The 26,405-nt window shown below is 35.6% G+C and overlaps 1 protein-coding gene across 7 annotated transcripts in view; it reads right to left on the bottom strand.

Moving 5' to 3' along the window:
• RABGAP1L (RAB GTPase activating protein 1 like) overlaps nucleotides 1–26,405 on the bottom strand; it is a 774,838-nt gene that overhangs the window by 635,447 nt on the left and 112,986 nt on the right. For all 7 annotated transcript variants that reach the window (XM_030303098.1, XM_030303093.1, XM_030303096.1 and 4 more), the window contains 3 exons: nucleotides 21,486–21,552; nucleotides 15,461–15,563; nucleotides 11,797–11,963 (listed from right to left, as the gene is read on the bottom strand). In XM_030303098.1, the coding sequence (XP_030158958.1) occupies nucleotides 11,797–11,963; nucleotides 15,461–15,563; nucleotides 21,486–21,552 (337 nt within the window). The remainder of the gene's footprint in view (nucleotides 1–11,796; nucleotides 11,964–15,460; nucleotides 15,564–21,485; nucleotides 21,553–26,405) is intronic.

Raw genomic sequence — 26,405 nt, 5'->3', positions numbered from 1 at the left:
AAGGGAGACCAATAAGACAAGTGATGGATCTATCTACTGAAACTTGGCAGACCAGAAAGGAATGGCAGGAGATCTTCCGTGTGATGAACAGAAAAAATATGCAGCCGAGAATCCTTTATCCAGCAAGTCTGTCATTTAGAACAGAAGGAGAGATAAAGGTCTTCCCAAACAAACAAAAACTGAAGGAATTAATCACCACTAAACCAGCCCTACAAGAGATCCTAAGGGGGATCCCGTGAGACAAAGTACCAGAGACATCGCTACAAGCATGAAACCTACAGACATCACAATGACTCTAAGCCCATGTCTTTCTATAATAACACTGAATGTAAATGGACTAAATGCACCAACCAAAAGACACAGGGTATCAGAATGAATAAAAAAAAACAAGACCCATCTATTTGCTGCCTACAAGAGACTCATTTTAGACCTGAGGACACCTTCAGATTGAGAGTGAGGGGATGGAGTACTATTTATCATGCCACTGGAGGTCAAAAGAAAGCTGGAGTAGCCATACTTATATCAGACAAACTAGACTTTAAATTAAAGGCTGTAACAAGAGATGAAGAAGGGCATTATATAATAATCACAGGGTCTATCCATCAGGAAGAGCTAACAATTATAAATGTCTATGCACCGAATACAGGAGTCCCCAAATATATAAAACAATTACTCATAAACATAAGCAACCTTATTGATAAGAATGTGGTAATTGCAGGGGACTTTAACACTCCACTTACAGAAATGCATAGATCATCTAGACACACGGTCAATAAAGAAACAAAGGCCCTGAATGATACATTGGATCAGATGGACTTGACAGATATATTTAGAACTCTGCATACCAAAGCAACAGAATATACTTTCTTCTCGAGTGCACATGGAACATTCTCCAAGATAGATCACATACTGGGTCACAAAACAGCCCTTCATAAGTATACAAGAATTGAGATCATACCATGCATACTTTCAGACCACAATGCTATGAAGCTTGAAATCAATCACAGGAAAAAGTCTGGAAAACCTCAAAAAGCATGGAGGTGAAAGAACACCCTACTGAAGAATGAATGGGTCAACCAGGCAATTAGAGAAGAAATTAAAAAATATATGGAAACAAATGAAAATGAAAATACAACAATCCAAACGCTTTGGGATGCAGTGAAGGCAGTCCTGAGAGGAAAATACATTGCAATCCAGGCCTATCTCAAGAAACAAGAAAAATCCCAAATATAAAATCTAACAGCACACCTAAAGGAAACAGAAGCAGAACAGCAAAGACACCCCAAACCCAGCAGAAGAAGAGAAATAATAAAGATAAGAGCACAAATAAACAAAATAGAATCTAAAAAAACTGTAGAGCAGATCAATGAAACCAAGAGTTGGTTTTTTGAAAAAATGAACAAAATTGACAAACCTCTAGCCAGGCTTCTCAAAAAGAAAAGGGAGATAACCCAAATAGATAAAATCATGAATGAAAATGGAATCATTACAACCAATCCCTCAGAGATATAAGCAATTATCAGGGAATACTATGAAAAATTATATGCCAACAAATTGGACAACCTGGAAGAAATGGACAAATTCCTAAACACCCACACACTTCCAAAACTCAAACAGGAAGAAATAGAAAACAGACCCATACCAGTGAAGAAATTGAATCAGTTGTCAAAAATCTCCCAATAAATAAGAGTCCTGGTCCAGGTGGCTTCCCTGGCGATTTCTAGCAGACATTTAAAGCAGAGATAATACCTATCCTTCTCAAGCTGTTCCAAAAAATAGAAAGGGAAGGAAAACTTCCAGACTCATTCTATGAAGCCAGTATTACTTTGATTCCTAAACCAGACAGAGACCCAGTAAAAAAAAGAGAACTACAGGCCAATATCCCTGATGAATATGGATGCAAAAATTCTCAATAAGATACTAGCAAATCAAATTCAACAGCATACAAAAAGAATTATTCACCATGATCAAGTGGGATTCATTCCTGGGATGCAGGGCTGGTTCAACATTCGCAAATCAATGTGATACATCACATTAATAAAAGAAAAGATAAGAACCATATGATCCTGTCCATCGATGCAGAAAAGGCCTTTGACAAAATTCAGCACCCTTTCTTAATAAAAACCCTTGAGAAAGTCGGCATAGAAGGAACATACTTAAACATCATAAAAGCCATTTATCATAAAAGCCCACAGCTAACATCATCCTCAATGGGGAAGAAACTGAGAACTTTTTCCCTGAGATCAGGAACACGACAGGGATGCCCACTCTCCCCGCTTTTGTTTAACATAGTGTTGGAAGTGCTAGCATCAGCAATCAGACAACAAAAGGAAATCAAAGGCATCAAAATTGGCAAAGATGAAGTTAAGCTTTCACTTTTTGCAGATGACATGATATTATACATGGAAAATCCGATAGACTCCACCAGAAGTCTGCTAGAACTGATACATGAATTCAGCAAAGTTGCAGGGTACAAAATCAATGTACAGAAATCAGTTGCATTCTTATACACTAATAATGAAGCAACAGAAAGACAAATAAAGAAACTGACCCCATTCACAATTGCACCAAGAAGCATAAAATACCTAGGAATAAATCTAACCAAAGATGTAAAAGATCTGTATGCTGAAAACTATAGAAAGCTTATGAAGGAAACTGAAGAAGATATAAAGAGATGGCAAGACATTCCGTGCTCATGGATTGGAAGAGTAAATATTGTCAAAATGTCAATACTACCCAAAGCTATCTACACATTCAATGCAATCCCAATCAAAATTGCACCAGCATTCTTCTCGAAACTAGAACAAGCAATCCTAAAATTCATATGGAACCACAAAAGGCCCCGGATAGCCAAAGTAATTTTGAAGAAGAAGACCAAAGCGGGAGGCATCACAATCCCAGACTTTAGCCTCTACTACAAAGCTGTAACCATCAAGACGGCATGGTATTGGCACAAAAACAGACACATAGACCAATGGAATAGAATAGAAACCCCAGAACCAGACCCACAAACGTATGGCCAAACGTATGGCCAAACGTATGGACAACGCAGGAAAGAATATCCAATGGAAAAAAGACAGTCTCTTTAACAAATGGTGCTGGGAGAACTGGACAGCAACATGCAGAAGGATGAAACTAGACCACTTTCTCACACCATTCACAAAAATAAACTCAAAATGGATAAAGGACCTGAATGTGAGACAGGAAACATAAAAACCCTAGAGGAGAAAGCAGGAAAAGACCTCTCTGACCTCAGCCGTAGCAATTTCTTACTCGACACATCCCCAAAGGCAAGGGAATTAAAGCAAAAATGAACTACTGGGACCTTATGAAGACAAAAAGCTTCCGCACAGCAAAGGAAACAACCAACAAAACTAAAAGGCAACCAACGGAATGGGAAAAGATATTTGCAAATGACATATCAGACAAAGGGCTAGTATCCAAAATCTATAAAGAGCTCACCAAACTCCACACCCGAAAAACAAATAATCCAGTGAAGAAATGGGCAGAAAACATGAATAGACACTTCTCTAAAGAAGACATCCGGATGGCCAACAGGCACATGAAAAGATGTTCAACATCATTCCTCATCAGGGAAATACAAATCAAAACCACACTCAGATATCACCTCACGCCAGTCAGAGTGGCCAAAATGAACAAATCAGGAGACTATAGATGCTGGAGAGGATGTGGAGAAACGGGAACCCTCTTGCACTGTTGGTGGGAATGCAAATTGGTGCAGCCGCTCTGGAAAGCAGTGTGGAGGTTCCTCAGAAAATTAAAAATAGACCTACCCTATGACCCAGCAATAGCACTGCTAGGAATTTACCCAAGGGATACAGGAGTACTGATGCATAGGGGCACTTGGACCCCAATGTTTATAGCAGCACTCTCAACAATAGCCAAATTATGGAAAGAACCTAAATGTCCATCAACTGATGAATGGATAAAGAAATTGTGGTTTATATACACAATGGAGTACTATGTGGCAATGAGAAAGAATGAAATATGGCCCTTTGTAGCAACGTGGATGGAACTGGAGAGTGTTATGCTAAGTGAAATAAGCCATACATAGAAAGACAGATACCATATGGTTTCACTCTTATGTGGATCCTGAGAAACTTAACAGAAACCCATGGGGGAGGGGAAGGAAAAAAAAAAAAAAGGTTAGAGTGGGAGAGAGCCAAAGCATAAGAGACTGTTAAAAACTGAGAACTGAGGGTTGATGGGGGGTGGGAGGTAGGGGACGGTGGGTATTGGATATTGAGGCGGGATAATATAATAATATAATATAATAAAAGGTTTTGGGATGAGCACTGGGTGTTGTATGGAAACCAATTTGACAATAAACTCCATATATTGAAAAAAATAAATAAATAAATAAAATAAAAGTAAAATAAAATAAAATATTAAATTAAATTAAATTAAAAATTAAAATTAAAAAACAATGGGGCACCTGGGTGGCTCTATCAGTCAAGCGCCGACTTCGGCTCAGGTCATGATCTCATGGTTTATGAGTTCGAGCCCTGCATCAGGCTCTGTCCTGACAGCTCAGAGTCTGGAGCCTGCTTCAGATTCTGTGTCTCCCTCTCTCTGCCCCTCCCTTGCTCGTGCTCTGTCTCCTCTCTCAAATATAAACAAACATTAAAAAAAATTTTTTTAATTAAAAAACAATATACAAAAAAACCCAAAATACATCTTTTAGTCACATAAAAATATTAAATATCTGGAGGTAAATGGAACAAAATATGAGTAAAACCCATCTACTAAAACTGACAACATTGCTCAGAGAAATTAAAGAAAAGCTATACTCTACGTGATATGCCATGTATATTGATTGGAATGCTTGATATTAGTTTCTTTTTTTTTAAGTTTTTATTTTCAATCAGCTTGAGCTCATCATGACAACTGCACTCCTTAATCCCTAACACCTATTTCACCTATACCCCCACACATGTCCCCTCTGGTAACCATCAGTTTGTTCTCTAGAGTTAAGAGTCTGTTTCTTGGTTTATCTTCTTTCTCTTTGCTCATTTGTTTCTTAAATTCCCACATATGAGTGAAATTATAATGGTGACTGACTTATTTCACTTAGCATTATATACTCTCTAGCTTCATCCATGTGGCAAGATTTCATTCTTTTTACAGCTGAATAATATTCCTTTGAGGTGACCTCTTCTTCATCCATTCATTAACTGATGGACACTTGAGCTGCTTCCGTATCTTGGTATTGCAAATAATGCTACTATAAACACCGGGGTGCATCTGCCCCTTCAAATCAGCATTTTTGTATCCTTTGGATAAATTCCTATTAGTACAATTGCTGGGTCATAGGATAGTTCTATTTCTAATTTTTTGAGGAACCTCCATACTGTTTTCCTCAGTGGCTGCACCAGATTGCACTCCCACCAATAGCGCAAAAGGGTTTTTTTCTCCACATCCTTGTCAACACCTATTTCTTATGTTGTTGATCTTAGCCATTCTGACAGGTGGGAAGTGAGAGCTCATTGTAATGTGGATTTGCATTTCACTGATAATAAGTGATGATGAGCATCTTTTATGGGTATGATGATCATCTGTATGTCTTCTTTGGAGAAATGTCTGTTCATGTCTTCTGCCCATTTTTTTTTTTTTGGGATATTTTTTTTTTTTTATGAAATTTATTGACAAATTAGTTTCCATACAACACCCAGTGCTCATCCCAAAAGGTGCCCTCCTCAATACCCATCACCCACCCTCCCCTCCCTCCCACCCCCCATCAACCCTCAGTTTGTTCTCAGTTTTTAACAGTCTCTTATGCTTTGGCTCTCTCCCACTCTAACCTCTTTTTTTTTTTTTTTCCTTCCCCTCCCCCATGGGTTTCTGTTAAGTTTCTCAGGATCCACATAAGAGTGAAACCATATGGTATCTGTCTTTCTCTGTATGGCTTATTTCACTTAGCATTACACTCTCCAGTTCCATCCACGTTGCTACAAAGGTCTTCTGCCCATTTTTTATTTGGATTATGTGTTTTTTTGGTGTAGAGTTGTATCAGTTCTTTATATATTTTGGATAGTAACCTTTTATCAGATACATCATTTGCAAATATCTTCTTCCATTCCATTGGTGGCCTTTTAGTTTCACTGATTATTTCCTTTGCTGTGCAGAAGATTTTTATTTTGACGAAGTCCCAGTGGTTTATTTTTGCTTTTGTTTCCCGTGCCTTGGGACCTATCCATAAAAAAGGTGCTACAGTCAATATCAGAGAAATTACTGCATGTGTTCTCTTCTAGGATTTTTATGGTTCCAGATCTCACATTTTAGGTCTTTAATTCATTTTGAATTTATTTTTTTGTATGGTGCAAGCAAGTGGTCCAGTTTCATTCTCTTGCAGGTAGATGTCCAGTTTTCCCAACACCATTTGTTAAAGAAACTGTCTTTTTCTCATTGGATGTTCTGCTTTGTCAAAGATTAACTGATCATGTAATTGTGGGTTTATTTCTGGGTTTTCTATTCTGTTCCATTGATCTATTGGTTGATTTTTGTGTCAGTTCCATACTGTTTTGATCACTACAGCTTTGTAACATATTTTCAAGTCTGGGATTGTGATGCCTCCAGCTTTGCTTTTCTTTTTCAAGGTTGCTTTGGCTATCTGGGGTCTTTTGTGTTTCCATACAAATTTTAGGATTATTTGTTCTAGTTCTATGAAAAATGCTGGTGGTATTGTGATTGGGGTTGCATTAAATTTGCAGACTGTTTTGGGCAGTATAGACAAGTGAACAATATTCTTCCAATCCATGAGCATGGAATGTCTTTCCATTTCCTGTGTCATCTTCAATTTCTTTCTTGAATGTCTTAGAGTTTGCAGAATACAGGTATTCCACCTCTTTGGTTAGGTTTATTCCTAAATATCTTATTATTTTTGGTATAATTGTAAATTAGACTGTTTTCTCAATTTCTCTTTCTGCTGCTTCATTGCTGGCATATGGAAATACAACAGATTTGTATACACTGATTTTGTATCCTGTGACTTTACTGAATTAATGTTTTGGTCTTATCAGTTTTTGGTTGAATCTTTCGTGTTTTTTATGTACAGTATCATGCCATCTGCAAATAGCAAAAATTTTACTTCTTCCCTACCAATTTGGAAGCCTTTCATTTCTTTTTGTTGTCTGACTTCTACGGCTAGGACTTCTAGTACTATGTTGAATACAAGTGATGAGAGTGGGCATTCTTACCTTGTTTCTGACCTAAGGGGAAAGGCTCTCAGTTTTTCCCCATTGAGGGTGACGTTAGCTTTTCAGATATGGGGAAGACCTAATATTGTTAAGATAGTAAGTCTTTCCAAAGTGATATACAGATATAAGGCAATCTCAATCAAAATCAGGGCAGGGGTGCCTGGGTGGCTCAGTCGGTTAAGCGTCCAACTTCGGCTCAAGTCATGATCTCATGGTTTGTGAGTTCGAGCCTCGCATTGGTCTCTGTGCTGACAGGCTGGAGTCTGAAGCCTGCTTTGGATTCTGTGTCTCCCTCTCTCTGTTCCTCCCCCACTCGTGCTCTGTCTCTCTCTCAAACATAAATAAAGATTTAAAAAAAGATTTTTTTTTTAAATCAGGGCATTTTTCAACAAACTGACAGACTAATGCTAAAATTCAGATAAAAATGCAAAATACCTGAAACAGACAAAACAACTTTGAAAAACGTCAGAAATCTTACAACACCAGACTTTAAAATTTACTAAAAAGCTGTAGTGCTCAAGACTGTGTGGTATTTATTGGTACAAAAACAGACCTAAACATCAATGGCATAGAATATAGAGTCCAGGAATCAATGGTCAAATAGTACAAATAAAAATTTAAGAAAAAATTTTTGATAAATATAGCCACCAAAATTAAAAATTCAGCTCTTCAACAGGCACTGTTGAGAAAATAAAAATGCAAGCCATTGTTAGGGGGAAATATTTGGAGTAAGTGTATGTGACAAAAGACATATTTAGAATACATAAAGAACTCTTGCAATGCAGGAAGACAAATAGTGGGCAAAAAAATTTGAGCATTTAAAATGAAGATTCATTTATGTATCTTCTACGTATTCTTATTCCACTTCTACGTATCTATCCAAGATAAATGAAAACCTATGTCCACACAAAGACATGCACACGGCAGCTTTAACCATACTAGCCAAAAACTAGAAACAACTAAAATTCCAAACAGATAAATGGATAAACAAACTGGGGTATATTCTTACAAAAGTCTATCATTTCATAATAAAAAGGAATGAATTACTGACACACACAACATGGATAACTCTCAAAAACACTGTTATATGAAAGAAGCCTTACACAAAAGAGTTCATAGTGTGCAATTTCAGTTGTATGAAATGCTAGAAAAACCAACTCTAATCTATAATGACAGAAACAGATTACTGCTGAGCCTGGGGAGGAATGGCTGGGATAGCAAAATGGAATTTTTAAGAGTAATAGAAACATTGCCTATGTTAATTTTAATGGTGGCTATTCAAGTGTATAAATTTGCCCAAACTCATAAAATGGGTGCGTTGTACTGTGTGCTAATTATACTTCAATAAAGCTGATGTAGAAAAAACCCTTACCATGGACTACAAATTCTCACGTGATCAGGGACCTAGCTTCCTCTCATCACCTACTGTCTTCCCCTCTTCTGTGCTCCCTAGTCTTTCCAGCCCTCTAGGCATTTGCACATACTGTAATTAAATTCTACTCCTCTGTCAGGACTCAGGTCACAAGGCTCTCTCTGAGAAACTTTCCCAGACCCTCTTGATTCAGTCCCCTTCTTACATGTTCTTTTCACTCCCTGTGAGTGGAAAATGAATGAAATGAAAATGCCATTTGGCCCCAAATGGACACTAATTAGTGTAAGTCATATTTTCCTACATTCCTCAGCATACAAATAAACTCCTGCTATATTTGAGAGCAGGAAAACTAACAAGAAAAAAAGAATTTGGGGATAGGGAATCCCAACCAATATGTTATTATCCCCCAGAAATCTGTTCTAATCCTGTTTGAGTAGAGGACCAGTTCTGGGTTTATTCAGTAAACCCAGTAATCCCAGAAGGATTCTAAGTGCCTAAATCCAAATCACTCAAACTAAAACTAACCCATTCTCCTCTGAATCCTTGATATTAGGAATGGCCTGGACCCAGAGTTTCCAAGGTAACCATGAACTGCATTCAATGCACACCTAATTCCTTCTTTCTACCAACGCTGTTTAGTCTAGACCAACATCTCAAAATTACTATCAGTGGCCACAAACCGACTCAGTCTCTGAAATACTGAAAGAAAGAAAGTAGCCTGGCCTTAGAGCAACATAGTGTGACTTACAGTAAGGAGTTATAGTCTCAGCCTTTGCAATAATTATCTACATAAATTTTAGTACTTCACTGAACTTCCCTAGATTTCAATTTTTTTCATTTTCCTTATTTCTGCCCAGGGCAGGTATGCCTTCAGTCTCCATAGCTTCCCACGGCTTTTCCTGGAACATGGATTATGCCACTAAAGTTACGAATCATCTTCATCATATTTGATATTCATTTAAACCAGTTTCACAGCACACTTGTGATGAGCACCAGGTGTAATATGGAGTATTGAATCGCTACATCGTACACCTGAAGCTAATAATTACACTGTATGTTAACTCACTGGAATTTAATAAAAACTTGAAAATGTCTTCGTGGGGGGTGGGTTCCTTGGGGGCGGTGTACTCCTTCTTTGTCTATTCTCAGGGGAAGGCCTGTGTAGTTTGGTGTAGCCTGTGTATGTATACGTGCATGTGTGTGTGTTCTCATGTTCATGTGTACGCATGTCTGTGTGTGTGTACATTTCCCAAGTGCACAGGCTTTGGAGGCATTCACCAGTGAAAGTTTTCATACTGAGTTCACTTTGCGGGAAAAATTCTGATTGCATATTCACCATATTTTATATATACAACAATTCAGATTTTCTATTTAGTCCTATGTCCATCATTTTGGTAAATTGTGTTTTTGAGGATTTTGTCCATTTAATCTACATTTTCTACTATTTGGGCATAAAATTGTTCACAATATAAGAATAAAAAATAAACATAAAAAATAAATCAGTCTCACATTTAGTAGAGCTGATTATAAGTAAATCTAATTTAATCTTAATTCACATGAAATAACCTTGTGCAGTATTTTTAATGCTTAATTACTTGCTACTCAATCACTCATCAGTAATTTTTAAAATATGAAAATAACATTTAATAATAAAAATTTACTCTAATATATATCCTTAAAATTTACGTAAATATATAAATCACAGTACTCTCATTTATCATGCCATATACGTATATACATCAACACACATATATGGGAAAAAGCTAACTTTTTTTTCAAGTTTATTTATTTATTTTGAAAGAAAGAGAGAGAGAGAGTGAGCACGAGCAGCAGAGAGGCAGAGAGAGAAAGAATCCCAAACAGTCTCCACACTGTCAGCAAAGAGCCTGACACGGGGCTGGAACTCACGAACCATGATATCATGACCTGAGCTGAAGTCAAGAGTCGGACGCTTAACCGAGTAAGCCACCCAGGCGCCCCAAGAAAAAGCTAACTTTTTATCAGGTCTCAGAAAGGAAGAATTCATATAATTTATTAACTGTCACTGGAAGAACAATGACCACTTTCTACATAGCTCCTTTATTTACTCTTACACAACTCTGAATAATCCTCTGGCTCAAAATAACAAGTGAATTCTTGAGAGAACAATTAAGCTACCAAAAAAATCAAACATAAGGGGAGAGAGGGAGGAAAATATATCATAATAAAATATGAAAAGATACTCAGGAGACTAATATTTTGAATACTGTTCATATAATCTTCACTAGAATATGCTACAAAGACAGGAAATGGTCTAAATAGTAATAAAAGTTGTGTCAGACCATTGTTCTAGTAATTTTATGAAAAACAAAGAAAACACAATCATTTCAAAGTACCTAGCTGAGCCATATATATATATATATATATATATATATATATATATATATATATAAACAAACAGCTAAGTGGCTTCTTTATTTGTTCGCTATGCTGACACTTGTTTTTACCACATTACATTTCACATAGTATAGTCTATGAAGCAGCAAAAACATTATTAAATTTGGGAAGTGGTAGTACTAAATAATAAATAAAGGATTTCCATGATTTAAATAGAGCATTTTACCCTCATTTCACAAAACAGACCCTTAGAATTCAAACTATTTTTCATTGATACCTCCTTCCTTCACTACAAAACAAAAATTATGTATTTTACCTAACACTGCCTAATATAGGGATGTCAAAGAAACCCCACTTTTGCTAATTTTACTATTAAAGTAATTTTATAATCTTACTGATTCATATATATTCATATATATATTGGTAGAAATAATAATGACAATAATAGGTATTACTTGGAAATGTTTTCATTATAACTTTATAAAGATATGCCATTTCTGTGTTCTGGTTTTTTGGTTTTAAAAAACTATCTATAAAAGGATGTTGTTTTATATATAAAATCAGTATTTCAATTAAGTATGTGGATACTTCACACGTACACATTACAGGTTTCTAGTGAATAAAGTGCATAATTATTATACTATCCCTTTTTTTCTTTTAACTTACATTACCTAGATGTAGCTTTTTCAAATATTCTATTGGTTGACAATAAACATCACTTGATTACACTAATAATTTTATTGCTTTTTATCACTACTTACAAAATTATCTTGGTGTTAAAATACTAGAAAAAAATATAGGGTATTATATGAAAAGAACAAAAGGTCCTACCTGTTTCAACCTCATGAAGAACGTCTCTGTGAAAGTCTTTCTGCTGAAATACCAAAATCGCTCATTTGGAGGGTACACCCGTACGACAGTCTCCAGGAGAAAGCGGACAGGCTCCACCACCTCTGTGACTACCATATCCACTGCCACAGTCATGTACACCCGCTTATCTGCAGTAGAAATTTTCCGTACATACATTATGCTGTCTTTATCATTCCTTGACTATTTAAGAAAACAAAGGTTCCCCACTTATGAAAAAACTAAGGTCCTTTCCAATCATGTTACCATCTATGTTTAATTTTAAATGTTGTACTGTCTCTTTGATTAAATGGGTAAACAAACACGTTTTCCAAGTATGCTTCTCAATACTCATGATCCTATCTAAACCAATGGTCAAAATCTCTCACAACCTTACTTTTTCCTTCCACAAATCAGGTCTTTAATATAAAAAATAAGATAAAATTTTCAGATAAGATGTAATTTTCTTTTACACAAAAACTATCTTTCAAATTTCCCCAAAAAACTCTGGAAAATCACAAGAATTTGCCCTTTCATCTTATAAAAAGAGATACAAGAAACTATTCACTTTGATGAGATGCATGAGGACTGTCAAATCAAAAGAGATGTTCAACCTTCACGATGCTAACTTTGTACAGGAAAATGCTTATGCAATGTTGTATATGCTTTAAGGTCTGTCAGTACCCTCATTGTCCTCTCACTGTATGTTCAGGAAAAACACTGATTAAGGTTCTTCTGTACAGTTATATATCTATATCAGAGTCTTGGCAAGTAATTTTAGGCAATAATATAGTGCTATCAGTCACAATTTCAGTTATTATTTAAAATGTTTACTTGGCCGAGGCACCTGGGTGGCTCGGTCAGTTCAGCATCCAACTCCAGGTTTCAGCTCAGTTCATGATCTCACAGTTTCATGAGTTCAAACCCCACGTCAGGCTCTGCACTGGTAGCTCAGAGCTTGCTTGGGATTCTTTCTCTCACTCTCTCTCTCTGCCCCTTCCCAACTTGTGCTGTCTCTCTCTGTCTCTCTCAAGTACATAAATAAAACCTCAAAAAAAAATTAAAATGCTTACTTGGCCACAGACTTATATATTTTTTAAGTTTTTTAATGTTTTTTTAAGTGTGTTTCTTTATTTTGAGAGAGAATGAACAGAAGAGGGGCAAAGAGAGAGGGAGAGAGGAAGTGCAGAGCCCAATGCCTGGCTCGATCTCACAAACTGGGGCTCAATCTCACAAATCATGAAATCTTGACTGAGCAGAAATCAAGAGTGGGACTCTTAACTAACTGAACCACCATAGCCTTTTTTCATTTAGATCCAGAATCTTGTAGGCTAGTGTCTAATGGTTTCCTTTAGTTTCACAATAGGCTGAAATACGGATTTTATTTTGTTTTATTTACCCTACTTGAGATTCATTGGTTTTCTTTTTTTCCTTTTCTTTTTTTTAAGTAGGCCCCATGCCCAGTGTGGGGGCTTGAACTCACAATCCTGAGGTTAAAAGTTATGCACTCTACCAGCTAAGCCAGCCAGGCTCCTCTTATTGGGTTTTTCAGTCTGGGTTTGGCTATTCCATATTGTCATTTCTTTGCCACTTCTTAAATATTTTTAAATTTTATTTTGTCCAGCATTTTTAGTTCTCGAAGCTCAAATAACTAAGCCCATTAAAAGAAACCTTCAATAGTGTTTTTAAAAAACATTATACAACATTTATGCACGTCAACTACACTTCTATTAATGTCAAATTCAACAAAAAATTCATTACATTCTTACGTAATGCAAGCATTCTACCTGCAAATTCAAGAGAAATGAGGATTCACTAGACACTGTACTTGACTTAGCAGACCTTAAAGTCCAAGGAGAGTACTATCAAAGTGTAAGAGACAATAACACAAAACAGAATAGAAAACACAGCTTGGTGGTACAGTGAAAAGATGTAAGACATTTCATCTCCAGAGTTTCAACTTCTTCTGTAAGAAGTCAAAGTTTTATTCATGAATCCTTTGAGTAAGTTATAATCTCAGGGACATCATTTGGATATTTTAGAAATCAAGTCAGTGTTTTTTATGGCATATGAAATAATTTTAAATTTAAAATACATTATCTTTTGGATAAGAATATTACTGTAATATAGTATTAAATTTATTTTAATAGAACAAATAAACTTTAAAATATATTATCTTCTGATAGAAGACCAAAGATATATTAAAGAACAAAATCAAACTGAATTATGTGTTACATTAGAAACAGATAAAAATTGCTGTTATAACTCACTATTTGAAGTTCTTATATTTTATTCTTCAAAATTATCAACTGGCTTATTTTTCTCATTTTCATGTTTACTTTCTGAATGATTATAAGACAGAAGTTTACAGGCTGGTCTTTACAAGCCTGTAGGCAGAATTTACAAACTGTGGGTGTAAAAATTATTTATTCCTCATACATGAAAGGCTCTATAATCATTATTATTTTTCTTTTTAGCCCTCATTTTGAAATAGCTTGATGTGTGATCAAATGCATGCAATTCATGCAACTGGTAAATATTCTTGCTAAAGAAATTTGAGAATAATTACCATGTAATGCTCTTCATTAATATATTTCTATATTAGTATTCATTAATGTTCCTGTTTTAACCAAAAATCTACTGTGGATATAAAGAAACGAATATAAGACAAAAGATCAAGCCAATGGATCCGTTATTTTCTCAATACAAATTATTGGTTGAATCACAGTAAAGCATTTAGTGTAACTTATAACATTAGTTGTAACTCATGAGGTAAAAATTTAAATTTTAGTTTAAGGACAGATGGCAGAGGGGTAAAAAACACAGACAATTAACAGATATCTGGATAAAGTAGGAATAAAAATAAACACAATGGGAAGAATGACAGATGTACTATTTACCACTCATAAACTTATCGTTTAACACTAGACATGTCTAACAAAATGAAAAGGTAAACAACACAGAAAAAAGCGTTTACCACAAATGAAATCCTGAATACACATTACTAAGATCCCAAAGGTCAAAAGACTGGAAAAATAATTTAAAAATAAAAAATATAAGTAATCTATAAGGAAAACAGAGAACAGTTACCAAAGATACGCAAAATTCCAGAATTTGCTTTCCCTATTTCTTCCATACTCTTCCATACTCTGCTTCAAAATAAAATAACTCTATAGTAACATATAAAGCACAAACCCCAAATATTTTCTACATAATCTAATAAAACTAATTCACTATCTTTGAGGAAGATTCTTTTGAAAGTGGAGGTTTTCCCCATAATGCATAAAGTATTTTTAAAAACCTGCAAAATTTATGGGGCGCCTGGTTGGTTCAGCTGGTTAAGCATCCAACTCTTGATTTCAGCTCAGGTCACAATCTCACCATTTGTGGGATTGAGCCCCACATCAGGCTCTGCACTGACAACAAAGAGCCTGCTTGGGATTGTCTCTCACTCTTTCTCTGTCCCTCCCTTGCTCATGCTGTCTCTCAAAATAAATAAACAAACATTTAAAAATAAAAAATAAAGACTTTGAAATCTAAATAACTTCATTTTAAATAAGCTCCAGAATTTTTAAAAACACAGCAAAACAACATTGACCATAATATAAAATTTAAAGCAAATAATAATGAATAATTTGAGAAAAGTTACCTTTTGGGGTTTCTTCATTAAGTGCCAGAAATATTGGCACATTGGGGTTCCAAATGCCGGTAATAACATAAGCTCTTCCATCATAGCTCTTTCCCATGGATTCCTATAAAAATTCAGACAGAAATTACTGAGAATACATGCATCAGGAAAATCACCATTTTAAATTATAAACATATCTTACTTTAAGCAATCAAATTTAATAAAATTTGGATTTATAAATGGATTTTTTTCTGTATTATTTGCCACCCTACAAAAGCATTTCTTTCATTATTAAATTCTAAGGCTTTCTTCAGAGTTTCTATTTACAGACACGTACCTCTTGGATAGAAGGAGCTGTACCTTCATACACTGACTCACAAAAACATAGTATTGGAGTGAAGTTATAGTTATCTTAGACTTCTGGTCATAATTTCATATACCTACATACAAGGATATCCACAGTTTCTATTAAAACTATAGTGTACATCTCACTGAAGATATTTAAATTGAATTAATAGTAAGTCAACAGAAAAGCGGTATTTTTCTTCCAGTGTTCTAATTTATAATATATTCTTAAAATATTAATTTACTTTATCACAATTAACACTTCTGAAAGTTCATACTTTTCTATTATCTATGTCAGATACTTGTATACTGGCTTACGATCAGTAACCAATGTTAGGAGGCTAATAGAGGTAATCAACACCCAAGTTGATTATCTCCCATTCACTCTTATACTTGCTCCCTCCTTCCCTTCACTCCTCCCCTTCTTCATCTCCTCCACTCTTTCAGGCTCCTACTAAGCCCACTCCTGACCCTCACTGAAGAAGCCGGCAACTCCTATCATGAAAGCAGGATCATATACAGTTGCGTGCATGTATGTACATGTGCAGGGGAGGGGAGGTTAGAGGTGTCCCCACGGGAGAACAGCACACAGCATACAAGTATGTGCATATGCAAAAGTGTATTATCTACAGAACTTTAAATTTCCTGTGCCCATTTCCTCATATTATGAATAGAGAGTGCTAGAAGTATCAGACTAAAACAAAGATAAATACTGTTTTTCCAATTTTACCCCCACACAGAAGCTTCTCTGAATCCCTATAAAATTATTTGTCATTTGGTAATTATTGTGTTTATTTTCCTAATGTATTGGTGGTATTTCACTAATCGAACTGTACAGCTTGAGTGCAGGGACCCTGCATTCCGGAGATGAAGTACACTCAAGGCCACATTAAGGAAATTCACTCAGCACCTTCAACACTTTCATATATTCATATTCATTTTCTCTCTGTCCCCCCACCCGTTCCTCTCTCCCTCCCTGTGCCTATCCTCTCTACCTTCTCATTAGATCCCCATTCAAAACAAGAATGGGCATCTGACCCCCCAAAAAACCCAATCCATTTCTGAACAAGAGCTTGTGCCATGCTTGACTCCAAAAAGATGAGTGAGCCCAATCAAATTATTTCTTTCAATTAACAAACACCAAGAAAAGTAGGCAGTCAGCAGTGGAGCTGAAAGGTTTTAATAAGAAGCCAGGCACTGACAGGCCACATAAAAAATGAAGTGATAACAGAAATTAAAAAGTAGGAAAGAACACATAAAGAAGAGTAGAGTATTAGGAAACTGTTAAGTGGTAGGAGAGAAACGGAGAAAAACAAAAAACCATTAAAAATGATCATGCAGTCAAAATACAAAGGCAGATACTGGGAGACAGGGAAGGAAGGAGGAAGAGTGAGGAGCAGAAAGAAAAGGGGCAGAGAAGGTGCAGGGAGGGAGAGATGAAGGCAAGGAGGGAAAGGGGAAGAGAAGGAGAAAGAGGAGACAGAAAGAAGGAAACAGAAAGGGGGAGGGGAGGGAAGGAGGTATAGAAAGACAGGGGGGCAGAGCACCAGATCTCCGGGAGCAAGGGCAGCAGTGAAAAAAAGAGAAGGAGCAAAAAAAAAGAGACTCAAAGAAAGAGCAAGCCCATGGGGGGACGTGAGGCAGACAGGAACAGTCCAAATAGCAAAAACCACTTTGTAGTGTTTAGGTACAATTTCATGAAGATCAATAACCTCTTCTATCTTCAAGGTGTTCTAAGTGGATCTCTGTTTCTTATAACCAAAATAGCCTAACTCAAACATCTGTATTTTTATGTCTTTGTAGTTCTCATAATACACCACCACAATAATACTGTCTTACATCAAAAGCCCTCAATAACAGTTTCTCCTCATCAAGTACTGCATTTTTGTTATTGAACTAGACCTTTCTATCACACAGACCGGCTTGCTCCCAGCCTCTTATAAAGATGCTTCTTGGAGCGCCTGGGTGGCTCAGTCAGTTAAGCGTCTGACTCTTGGCTTTGGCTCAGGTCATGATCTCACGGTTCAAGAGTTCAGGCCCCACATCGGGTTCTGAGCTGACAGTGCTGAGCCTGCTTGGGATTTCTCTGTCCCTCTCTCTATGCCCCTCCCTGGCTTTCTCTCTCTCACTCTCCCTCTCTCAAAAAAAAAAAAAAAAAAGACAAACATTTTAAAAAATATTTTAATTAAAAAAAAAAAAAAGATGCTTCTTCAACTGTCTTTGTTGAAGAGTTCTTCCTAACTCTTCTGTCTCCACCACAAGCAGAGCTGACAAAATCAGGGACAGCAGGTAAGGGACATCCGGACAACCTAAGTCTCTGCCCAAACTAGAAAAGGCAGGAACCCTAGGTGCTCTCCTCTTAGGAAAATAAACTAGGAAATACAGACAGAATGTGGCAGTTTACAATGGGAACATAGCAGAAAGGGCATAACACAGAGGCCGGAGAACACAGTAAGCCACAAATGAACTGTCAAGTCATGAGCAAGCTGAAGCTATGAGGTCAAGTAGGCAAACAGTAGGGTAAAGCAGACACACGGTACTGGAAAGAAATAACACACAGAAAAAGTAAAAAATGTAAGTTTGTGTTAATCTATCCACTTGTTAAGCAAATATGAGCCTACTATAAGCCATGGTCTATGCCTATTAAGTATCCAGCAAGGAAAACAAAATGATCCTGACCCTCGGGAGCTGAGAGGCTAATGTTTTCCAAACAGCAATTTGTGACTCATCTGTGGATCATCAAATCAATTTAGTGGCTTATGACCAGACATTTTAATCAAGTAGAAGAAAAATAGAGTTCCTCATACACCTAAGGAAGGGGTAAGAACGGTTTCATGAAAATTTTATTTTTGCTGTTCTACACAAAGATTATAAGCATACTGGATTAAAATACAAATGAATTTGTAACTATGAGTCCAGCTACTGGCCCAGTGTCAATAAATGGTTAATTGTAAAGCTCCACAAGCTTTCCGAGGCATTTCTAGGACTTTTAAATTACATTCCAGTTCCAAGAAACCAGGCTCTACTGAGTTTTCAGCTTTTCTTGGTACTTTGCAGTTATGCTTTTCCTAGGTACTATAGGGGAGTAAAATTTGGCACCTCAAAATGTATCTCTTTGGCATGTAGGCTATTTTTAGTCTGATTATTTTAAAAAACAAAAGACTGGGAAAGAACCTCTGACCTCCCCCTTATAGTGACCATAGATAACTACAGTATAAAATAAAGCAGGTGAAATAGGGAGGAACTTAGCAAAGTCTGTTAAAATTCCTATGTCCCATTGTTTCTGAGTGGTCTAGCAAACATTTGTTTGCCAAACATTTACTTTTTTTCATCTTCCTATGGACTGTCTTCTTTCCCTTTGAGGTCCCCAACTTCTACCCCTTCTCCTTAGCTCAGAATGGCATATAAACCTCATTGCCTGACTACCTGTAGGCACCATATTCTTATGAAGCCCCAACACATATGGAATTAAATTTAATTCTCTCCTGTTAATCTGTCTCATGTCAGTTTAATTCTTAGACTAGCCAAAAGAACCTTGAAGGGTAAAGGAAAAACTTTCCTCACCAACTGTATCAATGGCTGTGGATCAAAAATTCTCATTTCCTTATTCCTACAGTATAAGGATCTTCACCAAAAATATTCTCACTACTGGAAGACAATGGAGTCTCTGTTATTTGTATCCCCAAAAAACCAAATTTTATTTATACATGATTTTGTTTATATAATATATATGTGTAAGTAATACGGACATTTGACTAAAATATATTTTCACCTATTAATATGACTTTCTCTTTCATGTAGATCTTATACTAAACTAAATTTATAAACTTACAAAATGTCTCAATTCATCTTGCTCATTAGAAAATATTCACAGGGAAGAAAAGTTAGCATTCTTAAATATTGTTCAAGATAAAAAGTAAATTCTCACAAATTGTGAAACTAAATACAATTGTAGGATTTTCCAAAGTCTGTCAGAAAAAAAGTGCAAGAAAGTTAAATTTGTTTTCAAAGTGTTCACATAATTAAACGAGTCATAGAAGAATATAACATCTTGTTCTAGAGGGAAGAACTAAGGCTAATTAGGCTAACTTATAAGGGATAGGACTTCTGGTGATTACAAAGAATTGACTTCGTAATAATCAGAACTGTCCCATGGTTTCCATTATAAGGTAATAAGTTCCATTTTATGAGATGTGGTCTAGTCAAAGCTCAATAACCATGTAGTAAGATAGCACAAAGATCAGTAATAAATCACAACTACTGATAACTGCAAACACAAACCCTCCCAATTTTACCAACTATTTGTTGTACAGAAGCTTCAATGCTGACGAACCCTTTGATTTCAACATGGACTCTTCAAAGTGGAGGACTGCTCTGCCAAAGACACTCAAGACCAGGAAGTTCAATGCCAGTCTGTAATTCTATAATCTGCATTTAGGTTTCTCTGCCAGTGATTCACCTTAATCTTTTAAACTCCAAAAGACCATGACTAACTAACACCTAGGAACTTGTATTACATGTTCCTAAACTACCTCCTTATGGAATTTTCAGGACTCCAAAATGCTATGACTTGCCTTAGGTAAAACCACTTGTATTACTGGTAGGTTGTAAAGAGCGATGGAAGAAAGCTGACTTGTTTTCACATTCAGTGGAACTGGTTTGTTCTTACCTTACCTATCTGTGCAATGCTTCTTCTGTATTTCTGTGGCTCACTGTACCAATCTAGAAGAGCACTTAACCCACTGCTGTAATTACACACTTAAGAATCTGCTTCCATCACAAATCTGTGAACCCACACATGGTAAGAGCTATGTTTTACCATAGCTATAAGCCCAGACTCCACACAATGCTTGCCACACAATTATGTATTCAAAAAAAGGTTCAACGAACCATTGTAGGGCCACTAGAAAATCAATGTGACATTACCAGGGAATAACTCTAAAAAGTTGACATAATTGATATTTAATTCACATCTGTAAAACTCAGCTGAAAAGATGAAAACACGTAGTTCTTGTTATCTATCAGTAAGTGTAAAAAATCTCAGTCACTTTATACTTAACTACTTTATACCTAATACTCTATTTCCTACATTTCTAAATCACAAAGTAAATGTTTTCATTAAGTACAATATTTTTGTTTAAAAGATAGTATACTATTTTCACATCAAACATCAACTTGAGAATATATATTAACCTTCAAGAACATTCCTTAAACAAATACAACTACGGTAAATATACTTTGCTAAGGACAGGTTACCAAGGAGTATAAATTCAAAAATGGAAGTGCTTTAAAGAAAACAAAAGCATTCATCACAGTCCTCAAATAATAATAGTGCATTAAAATAAATGAAAGGCACCATATTCACTCTAAGCATGCCTGTTATAATCATGTACTTGTTATTTTTGGCTCAAAGAAAAGATTATCTTCCTAAAAACCTAAATAGATGAATAGATGGACATTGTCATAAACTATCCTTTTATTTGCTTTCATTTAGCATATGATTTTTTGGTGGAAATTTTCCTAAATCTCTCCCTCATTAAGTAATTTTAAGTTTGGGTTTCCAAATCTAATTAGTACTACCACACAGCTGAAAGTTAGAAACAATTTTGACAATATGACAAAATCTTTAAATAGAAAATACTTCTAAAATATAAAATAACTATCATCTATACTTGGTTAATGTGCTTAAGATTATCATTACCATATCCAGTAAATGCATGTCACTGTTCTTCACGTTTCGACCTGGGCTTAATAACATTCCAAAACATCTGAAAATATTGGGGGGGAAAAAAAAGGACAAATAAGGTATCAAGAATATATAGAAGCCCAGTGAGCAAAAAGCCTTTTTATAATAACTACACAATCTGAGCTCTGTATTTACAAGTAGCTTTAGGTTTTTTTAAAGAAACACCACAAAAAAAGAATTCATTAAGGTACATAATAAAATCACATAGAAATAAGTTATCTAAATTCCCAGATCTTTATTTCTACATGTAAAATATTACCAATGATCAGAAACTGTGAGAAAATGGCCACAAATTACTGACTGAAACAAAACATAGTGAGATATGAATTAATTTCTAGGTAGAAATAGACTTTATTTGCCTTGGAGTTATTTTAAACATACAGATCAAAATCAACCAACCCAATTAAATGAAAAAGGAGATTAAAAAAAAATAAGACTGTGCTCTCTCTTTGTATCAAGCCAGATTAACAGAAACAATTACCCTGGCCTTCAACAGTCACTTTCACTGAGTAGCCTGTTAATATTTATTATACCTTAAGTTTGAAAAAAAAGTTATATGAAGGTCATTACTAAATGTATTAGTATATTAGTGACGATATTATCCAACATACTATATACGATTAACTATTTACTTTGTTCTGTGTTTCCTGATGCTAGAGAAGCTTTAGGAATCGCATCAATACTACCACTTTATTTGTGAAGGATTTTCATAAGCTCTAAAATTCAGCTAAAATCTAACGTTTTTATTTTTGTTAGACTATTATTATTTCTGCTTTTAGGTAAGAAAAGTAGAGTCTAGAGAAATTTAACAATTTACTCAAATTCTTTTCCCTATTAAATAGGTCTTATAAATCTAGAGGCAATGTGATCTGTCTTCAGTATCCCTCTGCCAACAACGCACAGCCACACTTACTAGAGGGTTTGTATTGCAGCTCTCCAAAATTTTTAAATATGCTATGGAACATTTCATACAGAGATAAAGAATGTAAATAAATATGTTAAGATTTTTTTCATTTCAAAATACTGGCAGCTGACAAATCAATACTTAATCTGATCCTTTTTATTTTCTGAAAGTTTACCTTTCTAATACCACAGCTTTTTCTTCCATGAACAAGATAAGTCTTATCCCAATCATGAGTCTAGTAAGTGGTAAAACAATATATACTTCCTGTGAGTACTTGAGGATACCATGTTCATGGTTCTCTTTTGGCATCCAAAATCAATCAAGTACATGACAAAGATAAAGTTCAAACATATTACTGTACCACTGAACAAAATGGAATCTACTAAAAAATACTTTAATATTCATAATTTTAATATAATTACTATACAATGAAAAATCTCCCTATTAATTCCTATAATATACACTGTACAAATTAAATGTTAATTATGTAATTTACTGTACTATTTCTTATACTATTGCTTAAATACTTGCTAAGCAACAATAAAAGAGTGAATTTTTTTTCAAATATAAAATTTGGTCCCCTCAACTAAGAAGTCAGGTCAATGAGGTCAGAAGACTTCTCTCACAATACCATATGCTTTGCTTTGGCTTGCATCTCTCACGGCTTTTTTAAGAAAAGATTTGTATATTATAGGGTTTTTGAATTAAAAACTATCATATACTTATTGTAAAAAATTAATGGATACCAGAATATATAAAGAAAATATAATTTATCCTTTCTCTAACGTCAGCCCCCTTAAGAGCCAATGTTAACAATCTAGTATGCATCCCTTTTTGTTCTTTTGAAAACTTAAAGTTTTTCATCATTTTTTTTTTTTGCCAGGCACTTGCAGGTGAATGGTAAAATTGGTACAATTTTATATTTTCTTAATATTCTTATGTTAAATTCTACTGCAAAAAGAGCCTTGGAAGTTTAGGTTTTCCTTAAATGGCAACAGCTCTCACTTTACTTTGATGATCTTTGACGTGCTGCTCTTTTCCTGGGTTATAAACAAAAAATCCTGCCACCAACCAGTAGTGTGACCTTAGAGAAAGCACCTAACTCCCTTGAGCCTCTGCTTCCTCTTCTAGAAAATGGGAGAGGTATAATATATGAACTCTAAGTAAGTTCTTCCAACACGAAGACTGCACAATTTTTCTCCATCAAGCTGTATTAGTCATTTCCAAAATTATATTTCATTAAAGCACATCAGGCTTCCTACAGAGACAAGCGAGGTCTATTAGGAATAATGTGTCAGTAATTAGATAGATATTATTAGTACCACAAACACCTAATGCAGATATTAAGTGTTTCATTGGGGAGGTCAAAGCATTCAACCTTTCCTTGTTAACTCTATAAATAATGTAGAAAATTGCCATCACACCTGTTTTCTCAAGCAGTTCACAGTCTACTGGAGGAGGAAAATACAAGTAAACAGGGAATTACAACCTGATATGGTAAGTTCTAGGACTGCTGTATAAAGCACAGATGAGGCATATCCAACATTATTTATAATATAGTAAATAGGCTGACCTGACCAAAACTTGCAATCAAACCTCCTTAGAATGAGATATTATATTATTACATTAATTGTAACAGATACTTAACTTTTTCTTAAGTTTATTTATTTTTAGAGAGACAGAGACAGAGACAGCAACAGCGCAAGAAGGGAAGGGGTAGAAAGAGAGGGGAAAAAGAATCCCAAGCAGGCTCCGTGCTGCCAGCACAGAGCCCAAGACAGGGCTCGAATTCACAAAACTGTGAGATCATGACTGAGCCGAAACCAAGAGACAGACGCTTAACCAACTGAGCCCAAGCCAACCTTAAGTCAGACATTACTATATTACTGCATTTTACATTTCAAGACAATCTGCATATGAAAAATGACAAAGCTTGTTTTCAGGAAGGTTGAAGTGATTTGTCAGAACAAAGCTATTACGTTAAAGGACTGGGATGCAAGTCCATATCTATGATCCAAAACTGCTGGTCTTCTATACATTGAACTCTGTCATCTCCCTAGCCTATCAGAAAAGATTATAAATCCCTTATGTGACCCAGGACAAGTTATACACTGCAACATCTCACTTTCGACATTTCTGAAATACAAATGTTATCGCTTACAGGCTCACTGTTAATGTAAAGATGAAAAACCTCATGGTGAAAATACACTGTAAACTATAAAGCAGTTGCCAATTATAAATTATTATTACAATTGCCACTATTAAGAAGAGAAAGTCTGGGGTGCCTGGGTAGCTCAATCAGTTAAGCATCAACTTTGGTTCAGGTCACAATCTTGCGGTTTGTGAGTTTGAGCACCCCATCGGGCTCTGTGCTGACAATTCAAACCCTGGAGGCTGCTTCAGATTCTGGGTCTCCCTCTCTCTCTCTGTTCCTCCCCCACTCATGCTGTCTGTCTGTCTCTCTCTCTCAAAAAAAAAACAAAACAAAACAACAAAAAAAAAAAAACCTTAAAAAAAAAGAAAGTTTAGCCTTCCATAATACCTATGAGTTTTTACTCAAAACAGAGCTTTTAACAGCAAGTTAGCATCCATACAATCACCAAAACTCAGCATATCTAGCACTGCTTTAGACTTCAGAAATGGAAAAAAGTGAGAAAAACAAAGATGGTATGTTAATGTCCTGCAACAGGAAACTGAATTTTTTTACTTTTGCTTTTAGTCCATCAAATGATTAGGATTCTATTTACCTCCATTTATGCTGCTAGAAGACCACCGATATAAATTAAGAAGGGAAGAAAGGAAAAGGAAAGGAGGCAAACATCTACCAACACCAGTCAAGGAACACTGTCTCTTAACTGAACTTTCGTTGTTAAAATGAAAAGTGACAGTATGTCAGAAGGAGGTAAACAGAAATACAAAGAAAAGCTGTAAGTCAATTAGATTTCTTTTCAGAATATACAAACACACTACAAGCTAAATTCTGAAAAAACTGGAATCCCAGTCTCACACTAAAGAAGTTAAAAAAAAAAAAAAAAAAGACAGTTGGAAAAGTCTTCCAGGTGAAAAATGTTGGGATTGCTTTTCCCTGACTAAAGGGATCAAGTAGAGATAGATACACAGGTATTCCTCACTGCGCACAGTACGGGGAACCATTAAAATAACCACACAAGCCAAAACTGTACAAAGCGATGTTACAATCAATGGGAAAAATTATGATTGTTTTGCAAACAACTTTTTTGTTGTTTTGTCAAAACTTTAAAAAACTCTTTACTGTCAGTTTTAAGTATATAAAGAAATGGAGAAAAAAAAGTGAAGCTTATTTAGCCCCTTGTAACTTAAAGCGCTTAGAAACGCTGACAATTAAGGTGTTTTGCTTCTTTGGAAACAATTATTAAGACTAGCTTGAACAGTGCTTGCTTTCCTCTCATACAATTCACGGCATGGGGTAAGCATCTTTTCTTTGAGGAATTCACGTTCCTTTCTAAGTCTGAATCAGCTTCCAATATTTTCTCCTTTGCACTTTTAATGTTATGAAAGGTCTCTGAGGGCTCCTTTAATGTGAAGCTTTTGCTGGCATCACCTCCTCTGCGACATTCATCCTTTTCATCACAACCACTTTATTTATGCTGCTAGATTAATCCTCTGCCTGCCTATCTAGATTCCACTGAATAGTGGCAATGTCAACATTCCCGTGGTCCTATTCCTTTCTAATTCCATCTACGTCCTGTTCAAATCCCACAGAGTTATTTGTACAGGGCACTAAAGGTTCTGCCATGCCACATGCATACTATTCACTGCTGCTTCCTGTCATGATGCATGAATGTTTTTAACAGCATGCTTCTACCATATTTCTTCCAAAACTTAGCTAAGAAACTGCATCATCTCCAGTCCTGTAATTATCGTTCCCATTCAATGTGGCAACTAACTTCAAAATGTTGGCTTAAACGCTAGCAAAACTAACTAGAATTTTA

Source organism: Lynx canadensis, chromosome F1 (genome assembly GCF_007474595.2).
Source record: "Lynx canadensis isolate LIC74 chromosome F1, mLynCan4.pri.v2, whole genome shotgun sequence".
NCBI lineage: Eukaryota > Metazoa > Chordata > Mammalia > Carnivora > Felidae > Lynx > Lynx canadensis.
Note: the sequence above shows the minus strand (reverse complement) of the source record. Positions and strands in the feature narration are given on the sequence as shown.